This window comes from Macrotis lagotis, chromosome 5, assembly GCF_037893015.1.
Source record: "Macrotis lagotis isolate mMagLag1 chromosome 5, bilby.v1.9.chrom.fasta, whole genome shotgun sequence".
In the NCBI taxonomy this organism is placed as follows: domain Eukaryota; kingdom Metazoa; phylum Chordata; class Mammalia; order Peramelemorphia; family Peramelidae; genus Macrotis; species Macrotis lagotis.
The window spans coordinates 262,623,426-262,650,474 of record NC_133662.1 but is presented as its reverse complement, the minus strand read 5'-3'; the positions used below and the strand labels follow the sequence as shown (position 1 = coordinate 262,650,474).

The window sequence follows — 27,049 nt, the reverse complement described above, 5'->3', positions numbered from 1 at the left end:
GAACAAATAGAGCAGGTTAGAAAGGATGGCTAGAAGGATAAATCTAAGTAGATAATAGCAGGGCAGATGCATGGACAAACAGATAACTGACTTTTACATGGCGCTATAAGATTTACAGAGTATTTGGAATCCATTATCTCATTCAGTCCTCAGGATAAGCTTGTGAGGGATTTGGTCATTCAAAAATGATAGACACACCCTCGGTAATATTCTATGATAGCCCATTCCAGTGTCCAGAACATTTCTGCCCCCTTAACTCTCATCCTCTTAACCACAGAGAAGGGTGGTGAAAGGAGACGAGAGACAACAATTTGCAAGGTTTACTTTTTTTAACTGGCAAGGAAGATGCACCCGTGCTTTCAGTAGTAGCAGCAGCCAGAGAATCACTGTTCCCTTAGTTTTGGGACTCAGGGGAGTGGGCAGGCGGGAGAGATAACAGATTACCAGGAGGAAGCCCTATTAGAGAAGGGGCTGGCCACTCTACCTTTGAGAAATCACCTTTACAGGGAAGTTTCTGCACTTGACCAGTACAGCAATGTCATTCATGATGACCCAGTTGCTTTCTGGGCCTTACCTGACTTGTCACAGACGCTCTGGTCCCAAGAGGGGCAAGGGCTCTTCTGGGTTCAGTTCCACAGTCTGTAGCAAGTTTGACCCTTGTGGTAGAAATAATAAATAGTATGGGAGGACAGAGAAATAGCCAAGCTACGTTCTTGTTTGTCTGCTAAGTCCTCAGATCTGTCTAGATGGACATTGTACAACAAACCTTGGCTATTTCCCCCTCAGCAAGCAGTAAGGCAGATTATTGGAGATGAACACTTAATTTCCTTCATTAAGGTCCTCTGACAGTCCCCTCCTTTTAACCTGACAAGTGGGGTGATCACAGGATAAATTTTGGTGCTGTCCCCAGATTCCTTCAACAGGCACAGAGCTGTGATTGCGGCGTCGGGGCAGGAGCAAACCACTGCAGGAGAGAATCTGCGCTAGAACCCAGGAGTTCTTCCCTTGGAGGGGTCCTGAAAAGTCACAAACAGTTCTTTTTATTAAATTTTATTTTAAGGCAATGGGGTTAAGTGACTTGCCCAAGGTCACACAACTAGATAATTGTCTCTGTCTGGATTTGAACTCAGGTCCTCCTGACTCCAGGGCTGGTGCTCTATCCAATGTGCCACCTAGCTGCCAGCAAATAATTCTTTTTTATTTCATTTTACTTTTATTTTTATTTTTAGTTTTTAGTTTTTTTTTTTTTGCAAGGCAGTGGGGTTAAGTGGCTTGCCCAAGGCCACACAGCTAGGTTATTATTAAGTGTCTGAGGCCAGATTTGAACTCAGGTACTACTGACTCCAAGGCCAGTGCTCTATCCACTGCGCCACCTAGCCACCCCTCACAAATAATTCTTGATGAAAGTGTTCAATAGAAAAGCCACTGCTTTTGGTGGCTTTTGCTGGGTAGCCTGGAGTGTACCACACTCCCTTATCATCTTTCTTTTTTTTTTAAATGATCCATATAGGAAATAGTGTCAACATACAGGGAAAAAAGGAGATGAAAATTAAGAGGTTGGTTTGTCAGTTAGCTAGTTTAAAAAATAGCCTTCAGATTAGAAAAAAAATTCAAAGCAGACAAGAATATCATATAATGATGAAAAGATAAAAAATAAAAAGATAAACATTTAGCATTTCTTAATAGCACCAAGTATTCTGGCAATTAATAAAAGTGAGATTAAGGAGAATAAAGAAAAATAAAATGAGAATAGAAATCCATTCTATTATTAGGATATTTGATTTTCAATCCCATAATCAATTCCTGGTCACCAGATATAGCTTGCAGCCAATGCTTCCAGGCTGCCTATGGAATATTCGATGGGATATGATGATTCCATTCTGGGTAACAAAGCAATTTCCCTAAAAGGTATCATTTGTGGGAGAGTATCTGCAAAGGTTTGCATGTCTCTGAGTAGCTAAGATGCCCCTCCACACACAGTTCAAGACAGGGACCGGTGTGGGATCTTGGGGGTCAGTCACACAGACTGGCCGTCTTTGAGTTGTGGTTAAGCAAGGCAAATCTACCGACTCGGTGGTGAAATCCATTTTGTGACCTACAGTGACTCAAGGACTCGGGATTCAATATTGTTATTCCAGAGCTGCCATTTTGTTGTGGACAAAGGTGTCCTCCTAAGTAGGACTCCAGTCTTTCACGGGTAATGACATATTAAAGGCCCTTAAGAGCACAGAACTTAAAAGTTGAAGAGATCTCAGCGGGCATCTAGTCCATTCCCTCCATTTTGTAGATGAAGAAACTGAGTCCCAGACAGATGAAGGGATATGTAAGTAGAGGAGCCAGACTTGAAGCAAGATCTTTTGATTCCAAATCTAACACTCTTTCCAGAGTCCCAGCAACCCCAGAATATACTCTGGCACAGCTGCCAGAACTATAGCAAATGGGGGCAATCTGGGCTTGGCCTCATTGTGAGAAATGTAGAGGGAACACATAGAGTGGCTGCTTAATTATCATTTGTTGGAAGCTCAATGGACAAAGCTTCTCTGGTGGAGGAGAAAGGGAAGGGGCCCCCAGATCCTATAAGGTAGGTTCCTTGCACCCCTTGGAAGCCCCCTAAAGCGCTAGAGTAAGTCATTCTCCCACTGTTTATGGGTGCCTTTGTTTTCACCTTCCAATCCTTTCCAGGAGTAACTCCCCTCCCTCCTCTAACCTACTCCAAATCTCCAGGAATTCAATGGTCCCTTGTAACAAAGGAAAACATGGAAGCCAAGGGGACCGGTAGAGTGGTTCCATCTGATGGCGTCTCCCAGACCCCCCCACTTCTGGATAAGGAGGGGACATCTTCCATCCTCCCCTCCATAATTTTCCTCTTCTGAATTCGGGGGTGATTGGGTGATGCTTGCCTCAGGCACTAGTTACTGCTCTGCTGCTATTTCCTGACTGCCCAGACAGTGTCGGGGGTCTTGGGTGCCGGGGGGAGGGGATGTTGTTCTTGAGTAGGGATCTATTTTGTCTGCACTGAGAGGGTTTGCATGTTGTTTGCCCCATGAGGATATGAGCCCCTGGAGGGCCGTTTCTGTTTCTATATGAATCCCCAGGTGCCCGTGGACTTGGAAGTCTGACTTCTCTTTTTGGAGCCTCCGTTTCCTCATCTGTCAGACTGGCCTGGAGGATTTCTTTTGCTGTGGTGGAGTCTGACTCTTCCTGACCTTATTTTCTTGGCAAAGACACTGGAGTGGGTTCCCATTTCCTTCTCCATTTTACCAATGAGGAAACCCAGGCAGAGAGGGTGAAGTGACTTGAGCAGGGTCACCCCACTATGAGCTGGGGGAGTCATCCTCCTGCCGGGAGCCCAGCACGCTGCCCTCTGGCGCCACCTAGCTGCCTTAGAGTTGACCTCCAGGTTCTTTTCTATTGATAAGGCACCTGATCCTCTGCAGAGGTGATAATCCCGGGTTCTTTCCAATGGAAGGAACCTTTGGCTGCCCAAGGTGTGGGGTGGGCCGGGAGTCAAAAGACCTGAGTTTGAATCCTGAGTTGTGGAATCCTGGACAAATGGCTTTGCCTGTGTATGCCTCAGTTGCTTTTTTGGTAAAATGAGGAGGGGGATGGTACTTCTATTTCCCCAGGCAGTCTCTGGAAGCAAGATCAAGCATGCGATCTCTTCCTTTTGGCTTTCTGTCGCAGCAGGAGCCATAGGGGTTCTTGATCTGGGCCCATGGGCTCCAAGCGATCTGTGGATTGATTTCAGGGGGGTCTGGGAAGTTGAGCAGGAGAGTAGCTATATCTTAGTCCCTTTGTGATCTTATGTACTTTACTTTATCATGAGAAAACAAGCCGCAGCACATGGGATGAAGGAGGAGGAAGTCAGACCCGAGTTCAAATCTGCCCTCGGACACTTAGGAGCTGTACGACCTTGGGCAAGTCATTTAACCCCGATTGCTCGGCATCCAGGTCCATCTCCAGTCGCCCTGATTCTTATCTGGCCACTGGACCCAGGTGACTCTGGAGGAGAAAGTGAGGCCGGGTTCTGAGCACAGCCTCCCCCTCACTCAGATCCAATTCATGTGCTTGTCATGACATCGCCTCCCTGACGCCCTGGTCTTCTTTGAGGACAAAAGACAACAGACAGACAGACTTTATGTAAATAAACGTATGATCCTATACAGGGCTCGGTCCACAGGCTTCACCAGTTACTTGCCAAAGGGGTCCCAGGACTCGTGCCTAAAAAAGGTAAAGCTGCTGGTTCTCCAAGGAGCAGGATGGGATAAGGGAGGGGGGCCTCGACAGCCCCTTCAGACAACTTTCCGGCTGTGCGGTTGAAGGCAACTCATCTAACCATTCTGTGCCTCCATTTGCCCATCTGTAAAGCAATGGAGGCTGCGGCGAATGACCTCAAAGGCCCCAAATCCATGAGGAAGATTTAGGAGCTCCCTACTCTTCCGGCCCTAATGGGCTCTAACATTCTAGGGTCGGATCCAAACGGTCTCTGTTGCCACAGACGGCTTCCCTGGGGCCGGCCTTCCCCTCCCCTAGCCTCAGCCTTGAGGGCTTTCAGCCATTTGTCCCCGAGGTCCAATAGGCCTCTTCAAAGGGCCCAGGCTGAAGGCTTGTCCTGCAGCCTCCTGAGCTTTGATCTTGCCAGGGACTCTTCCGAGGGGCCTCTCCCTGGAGACCCACAGCTCTCAGACCTAATGGGGATGTGGAAACACCATAAACCAGGCAGCCCCTCCATCTGTCCAGAGGAGGTGACAGAGCCTGTCTGGTCATCTATTAGTGGAGACACCCTGGGCCGGCCCCCTGGGAAGATGTTTGTTTTAAGAGGCAAAACCTGTGCCTTTTGGACCTAGGCACCAACATTTTATCAAGACTTCAAGGAGAGGAGAGGGGTATGGTTGGAAAAGGGCTGGATTTGGACGAGGGGCCAGACTTGGATCTATACATCACACCTGAGGGATCTGGGGAAAGGGACCTTGGGCCCCTTCTGGCTTAGGTCTATGATCCTATGATCTCCTGGGTCTCTTTGATCAAATTAGAGGCTTGATTCAGGTCTTGGGTCCTGCTTCTCCCACCACCTCTCTAAGCCTTTGTCCAAAATATCGGACCCCATTCATCTCTCCAACCCCCTTCCCCAGCGATGGGTCTCCTTGAGTCACATTGGACTGGCCCTTGGACAAGGACACCCCATCCATCACCCGGTCTATCCTGGAAGCTTCCCAGCTTCTGGCCTGGGGATGAGCCTGTGAGTTCCTGGGGTCCCCGCCATGACAAGAGGAGGCACTGGAGGCAATCTCAATGGAGGGTGAATAGGATATAAACTATTGTCAACTGTGAAGTTCCCCCCAAACCGCGGTGCTTTATTCTAAGACGGCAGGATTCCCTCAGAGTCTTGGAGAGGCCTCTCCTGCCAATCCCATTCACAGAATCAGCGAATCTCCCCCATGACCATCCAGCCCAAATCATCCCTGCACAGGGACACCCACCAAATATTTAGGCTGAGCATCGTGACCTCCTTGAGGCAGACGCCCATGGGGCCCACAATTCCTTCTCAGAATCACACCCTTAAATGCGTAACATCAATTATAGAGGATTATTAAAGAAGCTGATTAGACTTAAGTAGTTCTTAATTTTTTTTAAAGTCTATGGTCTTTATGTTAAAAATAGCTCACGTCTGCCCACCCCCCCTTCGTGGGGGTCCCATGCACTTGGGATGCCTCTCCTCCTTAGCAAGTTAGTCCCCAAATCCAACTTAATTTGGTCTCTGCAGTTTCCCATCATGGCTCCCTGGGACCCAATACAAAAATACACTCTCCCTTGTAGAGGACCTTCTCCTTGGAGCCCAAGCATCCCCAGGTGCTTCAGCTGATCCTCCTATGACCTGGGCTCAAGGCCCTTCCTCATCCCCTTCCTCTTTAGTCTGTTAACATCCTTTCTAGAATGGCTTGACAGTAATACCCTAGGGATGCGGTGTCCTGAGGACTGCCATTATCCCTGCAGTCAATGCAGCCTCCTCTTAATAATGCAGCCCCAAATGATCTTGCCTTCCATGTTGCAGCTTGTGTTACCTTACACTTGGCTTGCAGGCTACTTAGACCCCAGGTTCTTTTTTCAAAAAACTGTTAAGTGGCCCCAACTCCCCAGACTTGTCCTTGTGAGGTTGAGTACCTGAAACCATGAATTATCACAACATTTTGGGAATCCCAGCTATCGTCTAGCTTGTTAGCTCTGCTGTCCTCCAAATGACTGGGGAAATGTTCACTGGGCACAGGATGTCTGGGCTATGCACATCTCCACCCACAACTCAAAGCTTGTACTTGGAGTCCAGACAGCAAACTGGTTCCACGGGCCCAACTAAACCTACTGCTGCACAATTCCTTAAGGAGAGACACTGAAGGACCCTTTGTTAGGCCCGGCTAACTTACTAGATGAGAGAATTCTGAAATGCTGTTTTCCTGAGCTTTCTTACCGATCTGGAACCAGGCCAATAGTTTTTTAAACAAATTTTAAAACGAAAACTAATAAAACTTTAATTTTCTTAATCATACCTACAAGGGAAGAGGGTTTTTTTTGGTTATGGCTTTTGCAGTCTCAGTTCCAGTCCCCATGTGGCTCATCACCCTTTGGTTTGTTCCTTTTTGTGTTGCTTATGGCAGACACGGAGCCACAGACCCAAGAAAATGAGACAAACAAAAATAGATTTACTTTATTTAGCCAATTTTTCTAAAAGGCAAAAAAGTCATAAAAAGTAGCCACAAACAGTGAACTCAGAATCCTCCTCAGAGGTTCTGATACAAGGCATCACATGGAGTTGGAATAAGACTGACACACACTTTTAGAAACCTCGGACAAAGGCTCAGCTTTCAAATGGCGGTGGACGTTTTCTGACAGCTGGGTACCTGCGGTCAGCCGGCTGTCCGTCCGTCCACTTCACAGGAAAAGAGGCCGGGCTGAATTTTTGACACTGTGTAAAGACAGTCACCAAAGGCCCAGAAAAGTTCCGCTCTGAACTTAGTTAAAGATGACAAGCAGAAACATTCGCTGCCTGGGATGAGGGGACAAGGAGGTGGAGGAGAAAGAAGCCCCTCCTAGGGAGGTGGGGGAGACCCTCGGGAAAGCGCATGTGCGAATGTGTGTGTGTGTGTGTGTGTGTGTGTGTGTTTGTGTGTGTATATGTGTGTGTGTATGTGTGAGAGTGGCGTGGTCTTAAGAGCGCTGTCTAACCAACATCCAACTTGAGAGGGAGCCACGGAAAGCCACACAAATCAGAGTGGAAATGTTTCTGAGATTCATTTAAATCTGCATTTTTCCACATGATCTGGCAGTTGGATTTTTTTTTAAGTCTCTAGTGAACTTACTATAAAGAGAACCTTCAAGATGAGATTTCATGGTCTTTATAATCATGAAAGTTTGTTTTTTTTAAGTAAAGACCACTGGGGAGGGAGGGACCCCCCCCAACCTCTTTTTGCATCTATTTGTCCACAGAGTCCATTACAATGTTGATCTATTCCTGAACCATCTTACCAGTGTTCTCCAGCAAACACGAGTGGATGGGACTGGTTTTCCAAATGATCTTTGTTCCCAGGTATTTCCCAAGTTTTGCAGAGTGCCAATCAAATAGCCGAGTCTCCCCTGGCTTCCTGAAGGCCACAGAGTGGGCCTGTTCTAGGGTCTGGCAACCAGGGTGGGGCCTGACAAGGCTGGCTAGCCTTGCCCACGATGTCCTGGCACCAGGGGTCACTGTACAAAGGGTTGGGAAAATTTTGGTTCCGCATTAAATCTCAAGGGAAGTGGGTTCTGCAGGCTAGGTGAGGAGAGTGGCCGACGGCGAGGACGAGAGGCTCCAGGATGACCGTCGTACGCCCAAAGCAAAGTAACAACTGAGCTTGGGGACTCGGGATGGGGCGAGCCAAGCAGCGGCCGCTCTTCTGCCGCCTCTGTCCCATCCTAACTGTGGCTGGCCAGAGCTGGCTCAAGAACTCTTCCAGGCACTGCCCGCGGCAGGGCATGGTGGAGACGTTCTCTCATCACATAGATGCGTGGACACGGGGACAAGCAGCTCAGCACAGATCTCTTCATTTTGTTGTTATACTTTCTCTGGTAGGAGTGACCCCAGAGCTGCTGCCCCAGCCCTGACTGGCCCCCCATCCTCCACCAAGCCAATGAAGCTGGGGCAGTTGTCAGAAAGGTGAGCAGAATCCCGATTTGCCCTCTCTGGCTTTCATTAAAAAAAAAAACTTTATTTTTTATTATTTTTTTTACTATGACTAAATTATAATTTAAATAGAAAGAAGCTCAATAAATAAAGACAACAGAACTGGGGCTGGACATTTTGACAGCCCCGAACCATTTTCTGGAACATTCTGGAACTTAAGTGTTCTGCAGCCAGCTTGGAATGACCCCCGAGGGTCACCATCACACATAGGGAAGGAGCGGGTCCCTGGACACTCTCCGATCACAGGGCAACATGTTCAACTGGTGAAAGTCAACCGGGAAACCAGTGTTGGCCCCTCAGCAGAGTTACTGTATGACACAGACTGAATTCAAAGACCACCAAGCTGAAGCCCCTTCCCTTAATCTGTAGACAGCAGGAGATTCTTCAGACCAGACCTTGTCTTGGAAACAAGCGAGCTGAGGGGAGAAGTTGTTTGGCTAGAACCAAATTTCAATCCATCTTTGGGTTCTCTCAAGGCCCCGCGACGGTGGGCCCCTGGCCGACAGGCACCGGGGAAGGGGAAGGGGGCTAGGTCTCCTCTTTGGTCTCGCAGGCTGTGGGACACACACTTCTCTCCCCCTGGCTTTCCATCATTTCACTGAGCTCCATGGCTGGGACATCCTCGTCGTAGGGCCCCTCCACACCGTCTCTCTGGCTCTCCTCACAATCCGGGCACACCTTAAATGGAAGGTGACAAGAAGGTGAGTGGACAGCCACTGACGGGAGGGCTGCTGCCCACCCTGGCCTTGAACCCTGGCCCAACTCTTTCTGGCCCTGAACCCTAGCTCGACTCATCCTGGCCTTGCACCCTGGCCTGTGTGTGCTCCCACGGGGGAGGCTTTGGGGCAGTGGAGATAAGATAGATACAAGTGCCTCTCCACAAGGCTGGGCATAGCTCCTGTCCCCTACACGGCCACACCCATACACCCCCAGATGCCTGGATGCCAGGCTGGGTCCAATGTCAGGAGCCAAGGCTGGCACTGGACAGAAAATTCCCCTGGACCTTAGGTGGCTTTCCTGAGGGAGGCCTGGGCCTCAGTCTCACTGACCTCTGGGGGATCAAGCTTACAGGAAGCCCTGATCTCAGGGCTCCCTTTGGGAAGGATACAGAAACCCTGAGAAGGTGATCAGGTTCCCAAAGGGCCTGGAGTACATGTCCTCAAAGTCAGATTGAACACATGGGCTCCAAGGATCTTCATGGAAGAGGGGCTCCTCAGGCCAAGGGCCACAGGGAAGGTGGAGAGAGGACACTGGGGATCCCTACAGCTAGAGCTGTCCCAAAGAAGGGGCTGTCCCATAGGATGAGTTCCCCATCTCTGGAGGTGTTGGATGCCTGCTCAGAGAAGGGCAGAGGGGCTTCCTGCTCAGGTCCTGGGAGGCTGGATGCCCTCGAAGGGTCTTTCTAGACTGAGAAGTTCAGTCCCCTCATTCTCCCTGCACTGAATGGGAGAAATGGCCATGTGAGGAGGGATGGGGTGTCGGCCACTGCCCACCCTCAACCTCCAGCCATGGCCCACCTGGGGGAATGAGGAAGGATGGCAACCTCAGCCCTCCCAGTCCCCACCAGACCGGGGGCTTCTAGAGATGAAGGCCCTGGCACACCAGGGTTCCATCCACAGGGGATGCACCCAGTAGATAAAGAGCTGGTCTGGGATCAGAAGACCTGGGTTCTAATCTGGCTTCTGACCACTGGCAGTATAACCCTGAAGACCCAGGCAGTTCTCTGAGACTCCAAGTTACAGAGAAGTCACTCCCCAGCATCAGAGGAGCGGCCTGAGGAGTTCCCCCCCATAGAGCCAGACCAGAAATAAAGAGGATAGAAATTAGGAATAACTGGAGTGGCTTCCTCTTGTCTTGGGCTTGGTCTGGCATTCAAGGCCCCACATCTTTCCCCTCCAGTGACTGTGCAAGCACCTCTCAATGTGATCTCCCTCTGGTCATCCTTGGGGGTCACTGAGCCCCCCGGACAGTCACACACCTTTTCCCTGTTTTACAGATGAGAACCGCCGGACCACACCTGGGGTTAGATCTGGGCTTGGGCCTGGTCCACTTACCGCCAGGTCCAGAGCTCTGGGCACCCCCCCTCTGGACATCCACGGGTGGACTTCATGCAGCTCGCGCTTCTGCTCTTCCCCAAACTTGGGCTGGAATTTCTGCATCCCCTTCAGCTTTTCTCGGTCTTCCTTCAAAACCGTTTCTAGATTTCTTAACAAAAGATTGAGATGTTTCAGGATGACCAGACTGACCAATGGGGTGGACACTGCCCCTCCCGTAGCTTGGTCCCAAGCTTCACAACCAGAGGAAGCTCCTAACTTTAGGACAAGGACAAAGATGATACAAACATAGGAGCCAATTTCCTGCCTTGCTCACAACATCTCCCCGGGACCTAACAGGTGGGGACAAAGGGTTTGCAAAGATGCAAAGATGAACACCGGATGTGAGACTGGTCACTCAGCATCGCCCCTGGGCATTATTGCTTGGGAGGATCCTTGGGCTCTCAGGGAGCCCAGCCTGGAGTAGACCTTGGCCAGGCCTGGGGCCACCTTGCTGTCCCAGGACCACGGCCACTATCCCTTGTAGAGATGAACCCCAAGTATGTAGCAAAGAGAAGGTGGGGAGGGGGGACAGGAAGGAAGGGTCTGACGCAGAAGGCTGTGACTGTCTGGAGTTGAACTTTGAGGGACTCAGGGATTTTATGAGGCAGAGCCGAGGTGGCTCCAGAAGGCTGTGGCACGGAGGTGGGAAGTGTGAAGCCTCTGGGAGGAGCAGCGACAAGAGCAGGGGAGATAATGAAGATGCAAAGGGAGACTGGAGTCAGGCTGGGGAGGGCTCTGGTGCTGGGGGGGAGCAGGATTTGTAAATGATCCCAGGAGTGACTGAGTGGAGGAGTGACTGGGCTCTGCCAGTCGAGTGGAGACCAAATCAGGCACAGAATCTTCTTAGTCTTTCTAAGAAGGGATGGCTGTAACCCCCCAGGCTTCCACCACGGCCCTGGGTTGGCACCTGCCAGACCCATACTGGGGAAGGTCATCTAGCCAAGCCAGTGGGCATCAGAGGCCGGGTCTGAGGTGGGCTCTCTGGCCGCCAAACTGTCCCACCCCCTGAAGCCCTGAATCAACAGTCCAACGCTCACCGGGAGGGCAGCTGATAGGTCATCATGACATCGTCATCAGTGTTGGCAGTCAGCAGCCAGATGGGCTCCTGGAGGACACACTTGAGGAAGTGCTCGCTATCCGGGAGGCCAGGGTCCAGTTTGGTCCGATGACTGTTCTCCGAGGAGTCGATGCTTCCGAAGTATTTGCTGGTACGGCTGGTCTCACTGCTGCCTGTAGAACCAGAGAAAACCGCGTCACCGATGCCTGGCATTGGCCTCCTCTGCTCCACATCTCTTAGAAAGGGAAATGGCAGCTAACTGGGGGGATGTGGAGCTAAGGAGAGAAGCTTTTTATTTATTTACAATTCTTAAATTACCTAGAAAATCCAAAGGCAAGATTTCTACCAGATGGCCTTCCCCTTTCCCCCCCACCCCCTGCATTTATTTGGCTTCTATTTCTAAAGATTCCAAAATCAGCTCAAAATGGCCACCACGAATAAGCTCCCCCCCCCCCATCTCCCCCACCCCTCCCCTGAACAGTCTGGAGTCAGTAATAATATGGGTATGGAAGATGGGGGGTGCCTTTATCGGGAACCAGACTGCCCTCCAGGAACTGTCCTTTCTAAAGCAGTTGGTGGGTGGCCCGGGGCAGGGAAGGCAGGGGATCAGGGAAGGCTGGGGGCACAAGGCGGTGCTCCTCTTCCTCCTGTTCTTCCCTCATCTCTTCCTTCTCCTCTTCCTTTTTTTAAATCCAGGCCTTTCACCTCACCCCGTGGCCATTCACAGGTCTGATCTGTGGCTGCTCAGCCCTGAAGTTGGGTCCTGCAGGTCACCTACCCCCAGGAACCTGGGCTAGGCACCTGAGGCTGGGTGGGGGCAGAAGGCTCTTCTTAAGCCATGACTTAAAGGTAAAGGGGGGAGCAGTGCAGAGACCAGGTGGGCAGAATGACCTGGAGAGGCAGGGGAAGGGCCACCTATATCTTGGGAGTTCCCGAGGAGCCAATGATCCAATCTGATATAAAAACCACACTTTTCACCTTTCCATCAAGAAAAGGAAAACCACAAGGAAAGGAAGCCCAGTTGGTGCCCAGCTTGACCACTAGGAGGCCCGGCTCTGCTGCCATTCTTTTGGTGGGACAGGGTCATTTGGCCAAGTCCTCAGATTCCACACTGGAGCCAACCAGCAGAAGGTGAAGTAGCTGGCGGGAAGAGGCATGAGAGTGTCGCCAATGACTCACCCGTTCCAGTTCTGGATGTGCCACAGCCAAGAGAGCCGGACCCCAAAGACTCAGAGGCGGCTGATACACCGCTCCCAGAGGAGGCCGACCCCGTGGCCGAGCAGCCGTCTTCGGCCAGCAAAATCTCAAGCAGATCACTGGACATGGAAAGGGCGTCACTGTTGTGGGGCTCCATGGGCGAGTCAACCTTGAGACACAAAGAAGACTGTTACTTGGAGGCTTCAGGCCCCTCCCTCCTCAGAAAGGGCAAAGGGCCTGAGCTGGCACCAGGGACCCAGTTGACCAATTCTGCCTTTACTCCTCCGGGTCTGTTCCACATACTTTTCCCCGTGGAGTGGAGACTCCTCGAGGGAAGAGTCCATTCCGTTGGTGGGGGGGGGGTCCCTGGGGGCTAGCACAGCCCTGGCTCATAGGTCAGTCGATTGACTGAGGCATGCCACCTTGTTTTTGAAGCCTAAGGGAGACGCAACTCCAGGAGACTTCTTGGCAGAGCAGATTTTAATGGGTCGCTACCCAAGGGATGGGGCCAAAACCCTTGAGAGACTCTCTGGGTAATTGATCTTAGCCTTTCTCTTCCCTGGCTCCCTGCAGCAGCCTCCCACCTGGCCTCACCACCTCTCCCAACCCTCCTCCATACTAAGCTCCCAGATGACCACCAGCATCCCCCTGGGTGTGAAGGGTCATCTTTCAAATGAACAAGGGAAACAGTAGCTACTCCCAAGTGGAAGCTTCTCCTCCCTGGGAGTCCCTGAATTCTTGGTTCTTTGTGAACAATTGAGCAAACCCAAACTGAAATGCTGAGCAGGTCCTGGCTGGCCAGCTTCTGCCAGTCTTCCCCTTGCATCCAAGGAGGGTTGGGAAAGAATGCTGCCACGCAGGTGGCAAGGCTCTGCTTCAGAGCACTCCGGGGAGCTTAGGGGGTCTGGCAGAGAGTCTCCTGGAGAGGTGCCCTCTGCTCCCGGCCCCCCGACTTACTCTGCAAGGGGCTGCCCTTTTGCCATCCTCAAAGTCGACTGCTTGATTATTCGAGCTCTCACTCAACAGGCCAAGTCCTCCCAAGGAGCCAGACCCAGCTGGCCCTGCACTTTCTGCAGCTTTGGGCGCCTCTTCTAATTGGAGCAGATTGAGCTGTAAGGGGGAGCTACACCGTGACTGGAACAATGGGGGTGACGCCTGCTCTTGCCTTCCAGCAGACTGGGGTGTTGTGGATCTTGAGGGCCCCTCGGGGCCTCCCGGGGCAGGAGGCCTTTCCCTTTCCCCCGGCTGGTAACTAAAAGACTGTGTCGGATATGTCTGTGAAGAAAGAGTGGCAGGCTGGGCCGCAAACACCACTTGGGAAGGGCAGGCGGGATGCTGGGGGCAATTACTGTGGCCAGGGTAGAAGGCTGGGGGTGCACTGGGGTTCACTGGAGGAAAGGTGTAGTTGGGTAACACCACAGCCATGACTGGAGTCAGGGGGCTGGGGAAGGCTGGTGGCTGCAGGGAAATGTAATGATGGGAGTTCCCTGAGTCATTCAGCTGAGCCTGGGCAGCCTGAGGAGCAGCCGTTCCAGGCCCCGAGGTGGGCACAACTCCTGGCGATGGAAAAACAGGCAGAGGGTATGCAGGTACTACAGCTGGAAAGGAGGCTGGAGGACAGCTGGTCTGGGAGGTGTCCGAGGGTGACCAGGCCGTGGAGTTCAGACCAACCAGTGGTGACCGAGGAGGGACGTTTGTCCCCGATGTTGTGCTGCCCGAAGATGCCTGGGGCTTGAGGCGCTTGGACTTCGGCTTTCGGTTCTTTCCATTTTTTTTCCAAGATGGATCCATTCCAGAAAAACTATTTCTTAAACCTCGAACAACTAAAATAATGCGAAAATAACCCAACTGAGATATTTTTAAGTACGTTTGCATAGCAAGTGCCTCCCCCCCCATCCCTGCTGGAGGCCTGAAGCAGCCTCTTGGGAGGAGCAGGAGGCACCCTGACTGAGGCTGCAAGAGTAGCTGGAGCTGGCAGGGTTTCGTCAACAGCTCTTAACCTAGATAAGGGGCTGAAGATTTGAGGGAGGAAGAGGATGGGGGGCCCAGGGGGCCCTTCATTCTCTGACCAGCAGAGAGACAAAGTGTAGCTTCCCAGGACACCATACAAGCTGCCTGGAAAATCAGTAGGACTGGATATACCCAGAAAGAGTAGTCAGAGGCCCAACATCAGACATGGGAATGTCCACACACACAGAGACATACAGACACACAGACACACAGACACACACAGACACACACAGACACACACACACACACACACACACACACACACCCATCACAGTGTAAACAGAAACACCAGTGAAGGCTGTGGAATTTTAACCCACAAGTCCTTCCCTTGGGTCTTTCCTGAGGAGAAGGACCCCAGGGGCTGGAGGCCCAGACAGGGCTGGCCCCTTGGAGGTCCCCTGACTTTATAGGGCATCCATCTCTGGCAGAGGTGAAGGGAGGCCAACAGTGGCAAAGGTAGATGAAACAAAAACCAAGTTACCCCAGTTGCGTCAATGTCCCTGGAGGTCAGTCACTCACCTCGTTCCCCGGGACGCCCCTTCGATCTCTCCTGTAGATAATAATGGCAGCGAGACTGAAAGGCGCTGAGTCTTCTTGTTTCCTTAAATTTGTGCAAGAAGCTCTGCTCTTCTTTCTGTGTGTGGACCGCGAGCACCTCTTTGGTCAGACCCACCTTCTTGGGGGGCCCCTTCTCTGGGCTAGAGTCACAGTGAGAGGACGCGGCAGCTGAACTGTCCAGGGACTCCATTCCACTCACAGGGTCTTCTATCATCTCTGGGAGAAGAGAGAGAGAAGCACAGGTCTCAGATGCTCACGGTCTGACTCTGACCTGGCACCACTAGAGCTAAGTCATCAGCCACTCTTCCCTGTGGCCCTGGCTCCTAGGCCAATGGCAGGTAAGGACACCAATGCTCTCATCTCTAGGTTTTAGAAGATAGTAAGTGCTGAAATCAGAGGAAAACCTTGATTAGCTGGAAGACTTTGGTCTATTTTAAACTTTGTAGAAGAAAACCCTTCAAACATATTTCCCTCATTAAATCTAGTACATGGAGCACCAGTTAGTCTTTGGTTGGGGATCAGAGATGAGTCTACCACACAACAGAATCGCCACCATGGTTGGTCAGTGGACTTGTCCTGGGGACCCTTCTGAGGAAACCTAAGCCCTTGCCTTGGCCTGTTTTCATATAATTTGTTGTTAAATGGAATAAAAAGGCCACTGGTGGTAACTGCAGCTGTGGTGGCCATTCAGCTAGCTGAGGGCACTGCTCAATGGCCATCCCTCCTGGCCTGGAGAAAAAGTGAGAATGAGGGCCATGGCAGAGGCAAACCCACCTGATTCAGGCTGGAGCTTCTTGTCCCCGACATGGACCAGGGTGCTGCTGTAGCTGCACTGGCTGGTGAAGGACACCACGCTCTCAGCTTTGCCAGGGAGGGTCAGGGAGGTCAGGTGAGTGCCCACAACCGGGCGGCGGCTGGACTTGGATGCCCTCAGGACGGTGACAGCAGGATTCAAGGCCACTTTTGCTGCTGATGTTTCCTCTTTAGAAGAGACAAGGAAAAGGGACAAGAACAGAAAGTGGGTGAAGGGGAAATGCAAAAGTAGCCTGGGGCCTCGGGATCCCAAATGGCCAACCCAGCCAACAGAGTGGGCCCCACTTCTCTCTCCACACGGGGCTGCCTAGAGACCCTGCCAGCGAGGGAAGAGGAAAGGAAGAGCTTGGTGTCCTAAACTGGTCGCCTTCCCACACAGCACGGAGGCCTCCAAGGGCCTAACTCCTAATTCACTCCTCTGGGCTGGAAGAGTTCGGGCTTGAGAAGGAGCCATAAGCAAAAGACCCCTTGGAGATGATGTTGTCCCAAGGGTTTTTTCCTGCTTTCCAGGATGTGCTGTCCTAATTCTGGCAATAAAGCGGCCACCAAGCATGCTGCAACCCCTTTAATCTGATTTATACTAAGTCTGAATAATCATACACATGTCCTCCAATGCCATGGAAGTGGTAGATCTGGAAGACTCCAAATCTATCGACAAATAGCTTTTATGGGACAGCTACATCTTATGGGCCAGGCACCAAGGCTAGGAGTTTCTGCCCTCCAAGGGATAAAGCAGGTTCCTAGATAAATATGTAGCAATCGAAGCAAGGTGAGGGGTGTGGGGGCAAGGTGGGCAGGGGTGCTAGCTATTGGTGGTAGTTATTGGTCTTGGAAAGTGGTGTTTGAATGGGATGTTAAAGAAAACCAGGGATGTGAAGTGGGGGGGCTGGGGCACAAGATGGCACAAGCTGGCTGTTGGCCGTGCTTCTGGAAGCTCCCCAAACAGGTTAGGGGCCTTGTGTCCCTGTGTTCAAAGCCCCAACTCTCTTCCCACTCTGGAGGTCTCAAAAATGAGGGGCCTGGATGAGAAGGTCTCAGGGGTCCTATCCAATGAGGAACCCAAGTCAGGCTCACCTTCCAAGGGGGACTGTCCTGGCTCCACTGGGGGCTTCAGTGGCTCCTCCAAGGGCCTGGGGGGCGGCTCACACTTCCTCTTCAGGGACCCAGTCACACTGCAGCTCTCCAGGTACCTGTGGAGGGGGGGGAAGGTTAAATGAGTCTTCAATGAAGGCAAGGTTGGCATGGTCATGGAAGAGCTGATGAGAAAGGACCCTAAAGCAGTTGCATACCTGATGACACTATCTAAGCAGCTTATCTGCTGATAGGAATACACAGATTGGTTCCTACAGGCCAGTTCCTCTGTAATTGCATTCTTTGGCAAGCCAGGGCCTAAATTGTCCTTTTCAGGAGTAGCCAAGATATCTTTTGTTTGAGTGTTCGAATTATTTTGGCTTTCTGTAAAAATAACAAAAATGTTTGTCATTTGTCATCTTCCTCCCAAAAGAATAACACTCTGCCAAGTGAATATGATGCCAGCACTTTCTGTCTAATGATGATGGGCAGGAGCCTTTCCCCCACCTCCTTCAGGGTGTCCAAAGTCATATTCTGTTGTGCCTTTTGCAGGCTGTGGCATCAGCCCACCCCAACTCTCCTCCTCCTGACCCCTCCACCTTCCCCGGTGCTCCACAAACTCTGGCCTTCCCCATCCCTGGAAAGCTCATTCCCTCCTGCCATGTCATTCAGGGTCGGCTTCATGCAAAGTTTCCAGAATCTCTGACAGCTAATTTTTCTTCTGAGCTTGGGAGTTCCGGATTACATCTCCAGTTACCTCTCTGAGCTCTCCATTGTACACCCCACAGTGGTGGAGCTTCTGACTCTCACAAGGTTTTTTCTCTACACCCCCCCTCCATTTCAAATACAGTGCTCCAAAGCCTGGAACCCCCAGACACTGGGATAAAAAGTGGGGCGCCAGCTTTATGAAGCCACTGACAGCAACCAAGTCAGACATGAGAGCCAGATGATAGACTAGGCACAGGAAACCCCTTAAATTTGGCAACCTCAATAAGCAGAAGCATCTTGGCCCTTAGAGTAGGGGTGGTAACAAAGCACTGATGTTTGGGACCATTAGTTTAACCAACAACCATCAAGGAAGAGTTAAATGGGGGTGAGAATCCCTCTTCCCACCCCCTCCCTAAAGAAGGTACAAAAGCAAGGACTCCATCTACAATATGGGACTGTCTCAGACCAACAGACCAACCAGCCCCTTGCCATGAGGGAAGCTCTTTACCTGGAGCTGGCTTCTTCACTTCTTCTCCACTCTCCCACAGAATAGTGCTTTTGCCTGAGACCTTCTGGGCATCTTTACAAATCCCTTTCCGGATACTCTGGAAGAAAACAAAAGTAGCATTCATTAGACGCTGCCCCATCTGTGCCACCTAAACTAAATGGTATCCTATCAAAAAGGTAGAAAAACATTTTGTAAAATCACCTCCATAGCATGAAGCTGGACCTGGTGCCCTAAAGGCTCCTGCTTCAAGGGACCCTTTGGGTGACCTCCCGCCTTTTTGAAATGTTGTGATTGAGGGGACCTTGGACAGGGTCACTAGGGCCCCCAACTCCACTCATTCTGCAGATGAGAAAAGCTAGGGGATTGGCTTGAAGTCCTCTAGCAAGGGGTTATGGGTGAAGTCAGTGTGAAAAGGTGGCTACCTGATGCTGGTGGCATGCTGGCCCCACCTATGCAGCTTTTTTCTCTTAAGTTATGTGGTTAAGTCCCTGCCTTGGACTGGATTTGCCCGTTTTTGTTTTTTTTGTTTTTGTTTTTGTTTTTGCAAGGCAATGGGGTTAAGTGACTTGCTCAAGGTAATTACTAAGTGTCTGAGGCTGGATTTGAACTCAAGTCCTCCTGACTCCAGGGTCATCGTCCTATTCATTGTGTCACCTAGCTATCTTTAGATTTGCCCATTTTTAAAGAACTTTCATCAATCTCTTTACAATATTAGGTTTTCATTGCTTTAACTCTGACTCAGTTTTAAAGAAGTTTCAAATGTAGAATTTAGAGAGTAGCCCCAAAGAGTTGGAATTATAGCAGTTTGGCCAAGGTGCAGGAACACCCTTGGCCACACCTGCTTTCCACTTACAGGCCTCCGCTTGCGCAAGTCTTCATGGTGGTGGCCGTTGCTGTCGCTGGAAGACGTCTGACTCATTAAATGCTCATGGGAGCCGTTGCTGCCCAGGCTGCCGTAGCCGCTAGAGCCACTGTTGTGGACGGGCTGAGGAGAAAAGCTTTGTTGGAATAGCCACATTCAGAGTTCACAAAGCCTCTCTGGGCATCACAGTCCCTGCTAAAAGGGGTCTTCGAGCTCAAATCCATTATCTTTTGGAAACAGAATTTGAATTTGAGCTAGAACCTCAGAACCTCAGGAAGAACAACTGAAAAGAAGGCATTTCCTCTGGATTGCAGGGATTGCCCCAAGATGAGGAGCTCTCCACCTCTTCTCTGCAGCCCCCTTTTCATACCATCACATCGACACTTCCCTCTCTCCCACTTCACCAGTTGCTCCTTGCTCTGCTCTCTAGGGCCAAACAGAACGTTGACAGCCCTTCCAATAGTTGAAGAACACTCTCATGTCCCTTGCTAAGTCTTTTCCCCATTTCTCTCACATGATCCTCAAGACATGGGCTTCAGACCCTCCCCACTTTGGCCATCCTCCCTAGGGTCCATCTGGCCAATCAAAGTCCCTCCTAAAGTGCACTGCTGGGAACTGAGCCCACAACTGGGGGATCACAGGACCATCAACTTGAGACAAAAAGGACCTCAGAGCTCACAGTTTAGTTCCCTGATTTTACAGGTGAGGAACTGAGCTCAGCCCAGAGAATTGAAGGGGGGACAGAGGGAAGATTAAAACCAGGTCTTCTGACTCCAAATTCAGTGTCCTTGATGTTACATCAAGGTGATGCAGACCCATTAACTCTTCTACCATTTTGGAATTCATTTCCTTGAGGTGCCCTCTAGTTCCTGTCTCTAGAGACTCTTGGGAACTGTGGAGCATCTTCATCGTGGGCCATCTCTCTAGGTTGACTTTCTTTACCTTACTGCTCTGCTTTCTTCACTCAGCCCCATTTCCTATCAAACCTTCCCATCAGCCATGACTTGGGACACAAGACTGGTCTATCCCATTTAACAGAACACAGCATCCCAAGCCATTCCCTATCCCCAGGGATGTGCTAGGCTCTTACTGCTGGGATCATTTTGTCTCTGTCTGTCAAGAGCCTCCTGGGCACTGTGGCCAAGCCCCCGAGTCTAAGGGCATGAATAACTTGGGAACTCTTGGGCCTGATTACAGACTGTTTTCTAGAACAGTTGTATCAGTTTTAGCCAAAAAAGGGGACCCAAGACAAGTGGAAATACACTGGTCAAAGAACAGTCAGTTACATACTTGTAAAGTGAGACCAGAGTCTTGGTTTTAGAAACAACAAAATGGATCAGTTCAAGATTAATTGTTTAACAAGTTGGATAAAGGAGAAGTGACAAGGTAAAAAAAAGCTGCCAAGTCATCAAAAGAGTCTCTCAATTGAGTATGAACAGTGGAAAGTCGGTCTTTTTGCATATCACAACCTATTCCCCAAAACCCTCCAATGGACATACAACCTAGATAAAAAGGACAACATCATGAACAAATGAGAGAGAACAAGGAAAAAATTTCCTCTGTGATCTTTGGCCCAGAAAGAGTTCATAACTAACCCAGGGATAGAGAATAACATTTAAGATGAAACAGAATTTTGATTACACAAAATTAAAAAGGTTTTCTATAAACAAATCCATTATGGTTAGAAGAGAAGATGCTAACTGGGGGAAAAGCTTTGCAGTCAGTTTCTCTGATAAGGGTTTCATTTTCAAGAGATACATTAGGAAATGACTTAAATTTCTAAGAGTCATTCCCTAATTGATGATGGTCCAAAAATGTGAAAAGACAGTTTTCTTTTTTTAAAAAAATATAAATATTTTGTTTTCCAGTGGTAGAAAAGGAAGTTTTCTAAGGGAGGAATACAAGTTATCAACAGAAAAAAAGAAATGATCTGAGTCACTAGTAATGAAAAACGACTCAAAGTGCCCAGTTTACAGCCTCAGATGGGCAGAGCTGACAAAAAAAGATGATGGGAATGTTGGAGGGCTGGACAGGGCCATACTCATGCATGGTGGGTTGAGCTTGGCATCAGCCCCACCATTGTGAGGAGGCATTGTGAAACAACTATGCCCCTCCAGGCAAAACCTTTAAGTCCAGTGACCACATCACTAGGCCTATATCCCACAGTTAAAAGAATGAGAAGAACCCAAAACTATTCAGAGTAGCTGTGTTTTTTGGAGATGCTTAGGGATTGGGGAAAGGCTGAACCAACCCTTCTCTATCAATGTAATGAATTATTACCAAGAAATGGGCAATGTGAGAGAAACATGGGAAGACTTGTACAAAGTGAAGGGACTGAAGTAAGCAGAACCAGGAAGACAATTCATACAGCAATGAAACAGTAAAGACAAACAACCTGGAAAAGTTTCTCAACTCTCAGTATCTCAATGGCAAACCACATTTCCATAGGAACCCTGACCACATATAGTGCCCACTTCCTGTCAACCAGGTGAGGGCTGGTGGAGACTGAGACATTTCTTTTGGATTTGGCCAATGTGGGAGTTTGTTTTGCCTGAGTGTAGAGGTTTGTAATAGGTTGGTCTTTTTTTCTGGCAATTAGGGTTAAATGGCTTGCCCAAGGTCACAAAGTAAGTGTCAAGTATCTGAGGCTGCATTTGAACCTGGCTCCTCTGACTTCAGGGTTGGCGTTTCTTTCCTTTTCAATTGAGGATGAAGAGAGGTGGGAGGAGGGTGACAGAAAGATTTTTGTAGACTGAAAACATCTAATTTAATTTTAAAAGTTTTTTAAAAGATCTATGCAGATAATGAAAAAAGGAAGCAAAGTTAGAGAGACGAGTAAGCTAAAGAAGATGTTATTAGAATAAAAATTATTGCATATATCTTGTGTACACAGTCACCATGTAAACTTGCTTTGCTTAATTATATACATTTGTTATGCAGCTTTTCTTTTTTTGATGGATGGAAGGGGAAGGAAAATAGAATCGATTTTTCTTAATAAATAAAATTCAATTTTGATAAGTCATTTTGCTAAGGATACTTGATGCTTAGGACATCAACCAGTGTCTATTCTTTATAGACAGAAAGTTTACTTAAAACACTCAGGTCATGATACAAACTTACTCTATTAGGAAGGGATAAAAAGGTAAGCTCTTAGCAAGACTTCTTGATAGACTGAAAGAAGGGCAGAACTGGCAGGACTGCCTGTTTGCAAGTGGTACAGTGGCCAGAGCAAGACTTTGGGAAGGATCTTTGGGGTGTCCTTTAGAGTCCCAGGGACTAGGGCTGCCTGGCCCAAACCTGTGGGCTGCAGTCATCTGATAAAACTGAATTTACTAGAAGGACATCTTCTTGAATGTGTCCTTAAACCATTTGTCATTTGTAATAACAGGACACTCTATTTTTGTGACCTCACTGTCCATCAGACTAAGCACAAAGAATCCTACCTGCAGGAGTAGCCTGTAGATCTGCTCTGTGATCTCCTGAATGTTGGGGTGAGGGGTTTTCTCTTCTGTGCAGGAATGAGCAGCAAAGACATCTTCATTTAATGGTCCCCTGAACAAATTCATTGAGATCAACCATGAGATGACCAACCTTCCCTTGGTTCATAAAGACTGCCCCCCCCAAATGGTCTGAGAAAAGGAGTGGGTGGCTGAGGTTGCCCCAGGTTCACTCCTGGAAGGTCTGGCCTGCTGGTCAGTGCAGGAGCTTCCCCCCATTCAACAACTCCCCTCCCAGCCAAAGGGGAGCTCTCTCTGACTCGGACCCGGTGGGTCAAGGTTGCCCGGAAGAGGGTTTTCAATGCAAAAAGCAATAAGTAGGTGTCTACTGTGTACCAGCAGAGGAGTTACTTGATATTTTAGCAACATCATTACTGAAAAATATTTGTGAGCCACTTCAGAGGCCTAGCCACAACTCTTGCAAATCCCAGGAGTGAGCATGGATGGCAGGATGCTCCCATTGCTTCTTCAATACTGTTGATTGTGGGGCCCAATTGAATTTCAGCAAGTTTCCCCCAAACAAGCCTCACTTTCAGCTCTCTGGTCCCCGCCACCTCATGAAAGGTGGTTTAGGGCATACCTTGGCCTCTACCCTTGCTCCTCATAATAGGGGCAAATGCGGAAGCACCAACCCAAAAGAGCTAAGTCTAAGAACTGACCTCGGGGAGTGCCCAGGTCAGCCAGTGCACCAGAATACAGGTCTGTTCACCTGAGCTGAAGCTGCAAGCAAATGAGGTCTCCCTAAACTAAGAAATCTTGACAACAGCAAGATTAAGGAAAAGGGGGAAATCAAGTATCCAAGCCTCACTCCATGAGGACAAAGGACCTAAGTATCCAAAGACAGGTCTGTATTTCATTCCCTCTCTTCTTCCCTCCCTTTGGGAGTGTTTGGTGCTTCCCAAGTCTTGTGCTCTCCCACTCCCAGACCCAAACCTAGGCAGGGCTGTGGGGAGGGGGGTCTGAAGCTCTCCTCCTGCTATTCTCCTTATGACCAAGTCAGAGTGTGAGGACAACAGAGGCTCAAGACCAGGGGATGATGGAGGAGTTGGAGCGTGGTTCACTTACGTCCTCACTTTATGTCTTCCAATTATAAAGGAAACTTTTCTATTCCAAGGATTGATGAAACTGGACCAGCTGGTGTCCATTGTTATATATTCTCCATTTCGAGTGCAAAATCTGATTGGAGAATAGTCAAAAGGCTGTCCACTGTACTGTAGAACTGTAAGATTTAGAAACATGAATCAATCATCCATTTGAATAAAAAGGAACCAATGTTAATAGTAACAAAACAAAACGAAACAAAAAAATATTTAAAGGAGTATTTAAAGATCCATTCTTAATTATTTCTTTTTTTTTTTTAAGGTTTTTGCAAGGCAATGGGGTTAAGTGGCTTGCCCAAGACCACACAGCTAGGTAATTATTGTGTCTGAGACTGGATTTGAATCCAGGTACTGCGCCACCTAGCTGCCCCTTAAATATTTCTGATGTACAGAAAAAGCTGTTAGCATTTTAAAAACAAGGAGAAAACCTTACAACTACTTACTTTTAAAACCTGTTTTTATTTTAAATTTTGGTTTAGATGACTTTTTTTGCTTTCTTATATTTATTTTCTTTTTAGGGTCTTTTTTTTTTTTTAAGATTTTTGCAAGGCAAGCGGGGTTAAGTGGCTTACCCAAGGCCACACAGCTAGGTAATTATTATAGGTCTGAGGCCAGTTTTGAACTCAGGTATTCCTGACTCCAGGGCCGGTGCTCTATCCACTGTGCCACCTAGCTGCCCCTCTTATATTTATTTTTAAACATTCATATTTCCATCTTGAGTTTCAAATTCTATTTTCCCTCCCAGTCCCTTCCCAGCCATTGAGATTTGAAAATATGTAAAACATTTCTACATTAACCGTGTTGTAAAATATTACTAAGGAAAAAAAAATCTGCTTCAGTCTGCCCTCCTAGGTCCTCCCTTCTCTCTCTGGAGGTGGGTCACTGCTTCGATCAGAGGAGCCTCGTCTTTCTGTGGTCAGTGTGCTCATCTCAAAGTTCCTCTTTCCACTGCCCTCGCTTTGCTGTCCCTTAGGGGCAGAAGGCACCCTCCCCGATACAGTGCAGCAGCTACAGAATCAATTGCTGACTATTTGTGGAAAGGAATGAAGGCATTTGCCTGGAAAAAAGGAAATTGATCTGAATACCTAATTTGAATGAAGTTTTCAACAACTTAAATAAGTGAATAAATGCAAAGGTGCAAATGACTTTTATGAAGGTCTAGTGCAATGTGGAAAGATGGGTCTATTCCTTACTATTCCCACCATGCCCAACTTTTGAAATACTCTATCCATCTCTTTGATTGCAATCTGGTTTTTCTGGTAGGTGCGTTGAAATCCCTCTCAATTTGTTAACTTTTCCTTTAAATACTCCTATGCTTGGCCCTTTGGTGCAGGCCTTGGTTTCAATGTGCCTGGACCCTTTCAGGATCCTTCTCCTTTTCCTGCTCATCTCTCCTGATTATGGTATTTGTGTTGCCTTGTCATTAGAGGGGATGGCTCCAGGTGGTTTCTGGGTCCTGCACTTCCTCCTTCTGACCCTGGATAGCTTTGCACATTCAGTATTACCTGTCCACAGCCAGTTGGCAGGAGTTGTTTTCTAGGTCATTCCATAGCCTGCTTTCACAGCTCTCATTGGTTGACTTCCTGCTTCCTTCATCTAATTCCATTATAAATTGTCTTTCCTTAAAATGAGTCAGTGGATTTTGCTAAGAAATCCTAACTCCCTTCGCACCTCTTGGTCTCTCTTTTGGCCAGCTGCATCTCCTCAAAGCCTGAGAGGCTCCAGAAGAAGGCCCCCCCCCCTTCCTGAGCAGGAGAGGACATCCCAGCAGCTCGGCCTTCTTAAACACATCTCCTTCACTTTAAGAACTCTACCCAAGGCTGGAGGATGACTAAGACATCACCTCCCACCTGAAAGTCTGTAGGTTAAAAAGGGAAACTTGCTTTTTTTGTGGATAGCCAGCATGAGGGGTCTGTCACATGGGTGCAGATGCAGCAGAATGGGGGTGCCGATCAGGTCCTGAGGTAGATAGCCCAAGAGAGGAACCGCTCTGAAAGTCAAAGGAAGAAGGCAATGAATAGGGCCTGCTCACACAGCCAGTGGGCCCACACAGTCAGGGGGCCCGCACATGGTCTCTACAGGCTTAGGGAAGAAATTCCACTCTAGGTGACATTCATCTTGGCCAATCAACACATTCTACTGAACATAGTTTCAAAACAACTGGGGCAGGAGGGTTGTTTCATGTAATGCAAACACAACACTTCCCAAAGTATTTCAAAGGAATTAAATTATAAATACAAATATTTAGTTACCTCTGTATAGTTGTAGTAAGAAGAATAGCTAATACTGACATAATGACTATAATAATAGCAAGCACTTCGCTAAGCACTTTACAAAGATGATCTCATTGGATCCTCTCGGACCCTGGGTCTTTTCGGTTGTGCCCAGTTCTCAGTGATCCCTCTGGGGTTTTCCTGGCAGATCTACTGGAGTGGGTTGCCATTCCCTACTCAAGATCATTTTACAGATGAGGTGAAGTGACTTGCCCAGGGTCACACAGCTTGTGAGTGTCTAAGGCTAGAGGTGAACTCATGAAAAGGAGTCTAATGCAGAGCCCTATCCACTGCACCACCTCACCACCCTTGGTGTTGTTGGGATACCTAAAGTGTCTGACACTAGATTTGAACTCAGGTCTTCCTGACCTAGCTACCTATATCTGAACATGTATATGAATATATAGACATATAGATGTGCCTGGGTATATGGACAAATGAATGGAGTTTTACAGTCTGTGTCTGTGTAGATCATCTTCCTTCACCCATAGACAAATACAAACACACCCAGATTCCTTGGGTCTCAGTTTCTTCATCTGTCAGAGGAGGAGGCTAGATTTAATGACCTCACACAGCTATAACTCTGGGACTAGAGAGCTAGAAAGCTCCATCTGAGTATAGGACACACATCCTTGGGCAATCTATAGCCTAAGGATGTTCTGGACAAGCAGTCATTTTTAGTTTGCTATTTGTGGGGTAATGGAATTATGTACTTGCCCAAAGTCACGTAGCTAGGCAATTTTTAAGTGTCTGAAGCTGGATTTGAACTCGGGTACTCCTGATTCCAGGGTTGGTGCTCAGTCCACTGTGCCACCTGGCTGTCCCCACAGCCTCCATTTTATTAAGCATGTAAAGACTATCATTTTTTTTTTTTTTTTTGCTGAGATGGGCAGGAACAGTGAGGTTAGAGGCAAGGCAGAGGGGGAGATTTTAAAAGCTCACCTTTCATCTACATCTTGAAACAAACAATTTGGGGTGTGCGTTGTTGTAAATATTCTCTTATCTGGTGGAATCCTGGGCGCTGAAAGAACGGTTTATATAAAAGCTTTGTATGAGTGACAGATGAATTCAGTAGAGACAAATTAAAATC

General features: G+C 48.7%; 1 protein-coding gene across 4 annotated transcripts in view; it reads right to left on the bottom strand.

Annotated features, from left to right (window-relative positions):
* Nucleotides 1–4,681: 4,681 nt before the first annotated feature.
* The window catches only part of PER2 (period circadian regulator 2), a 50,501-nt gene continuing 28,133 nt past the window's right edge, over nucleotides 4,682–27,049 (bottom strand). For 2 of the 4 annotated variants that reach the window (XM_074189677.1, XM_074189675.1), the window contains 15 exons: nucleotides 26,902–26,980; nucleotides 25,570–25,676; nucleotides 23,652–23,805; nucleotides 22,533–22,641; nucleotides 19,081–19,212; nucleotides 18,228–18,324; nucleotides 17,230–17,395; nucleotides 17,015–17,130; nucleotides 15,902–16,108; nucleotides 15,089–15,343; nucleotides 13,517–14,382; nucleotides 12,542–12,728; nucleotides 11,343–11,535; nucleotides 10,264–10,414; nucleotides 4,684–8,887 (listed from right to left, as the gene is read on the bottom strand). In XM_074189677.1, the coding sequence (XP_074045778.1) occupies nucleotides 8,738–8,887; nucleotides 10,264–10,414; nucleotides 11,343–11,535; nucleotides 12,542–12,728; nucleotides 13,517–14,382; nucleotides 15,089–15,343; nucleotides 15,902–16,108; nucleotides 17,015–17,130; nucleotides 17,230–17,395; nucleotides 18,228–18,324; nucleotides 19,081–19,212; nucleotides 22,533–22,641; nucleotides 23,652–23,805; nucleotides 25,570–25,676; nucleotides 26,902–26,980 (2,969 nt within the window). In that variant the 3' untranslated portion in view covers nucleotides 4,684–8,737. Of the gene's footprint in view, nucleotides 8,888–10,263; nucleotides 10,415–11,342; nucleotides 11,536–12,541; nucleotides 12,729–13,516; nucleotides 14,383–15,088; nucleotides 15,344–15,901; nucleotides 16,109–17,014; nucleotides 17,131–17,229; nucleotides 17,396–18,227; nucleotides 18,325–19,080; nucleotides 19,213–22,532; nucleotides 22,642–23,651; nucleotides 23,806–25,569; nucleotides 25,677–26,901; nucleotides 26,981–27,049 lie in introns of all 4 variants that reach the window. The other 2 variants (XM_074189678.1, XM_074189676.1) reach the window with 2 other exon arrangements.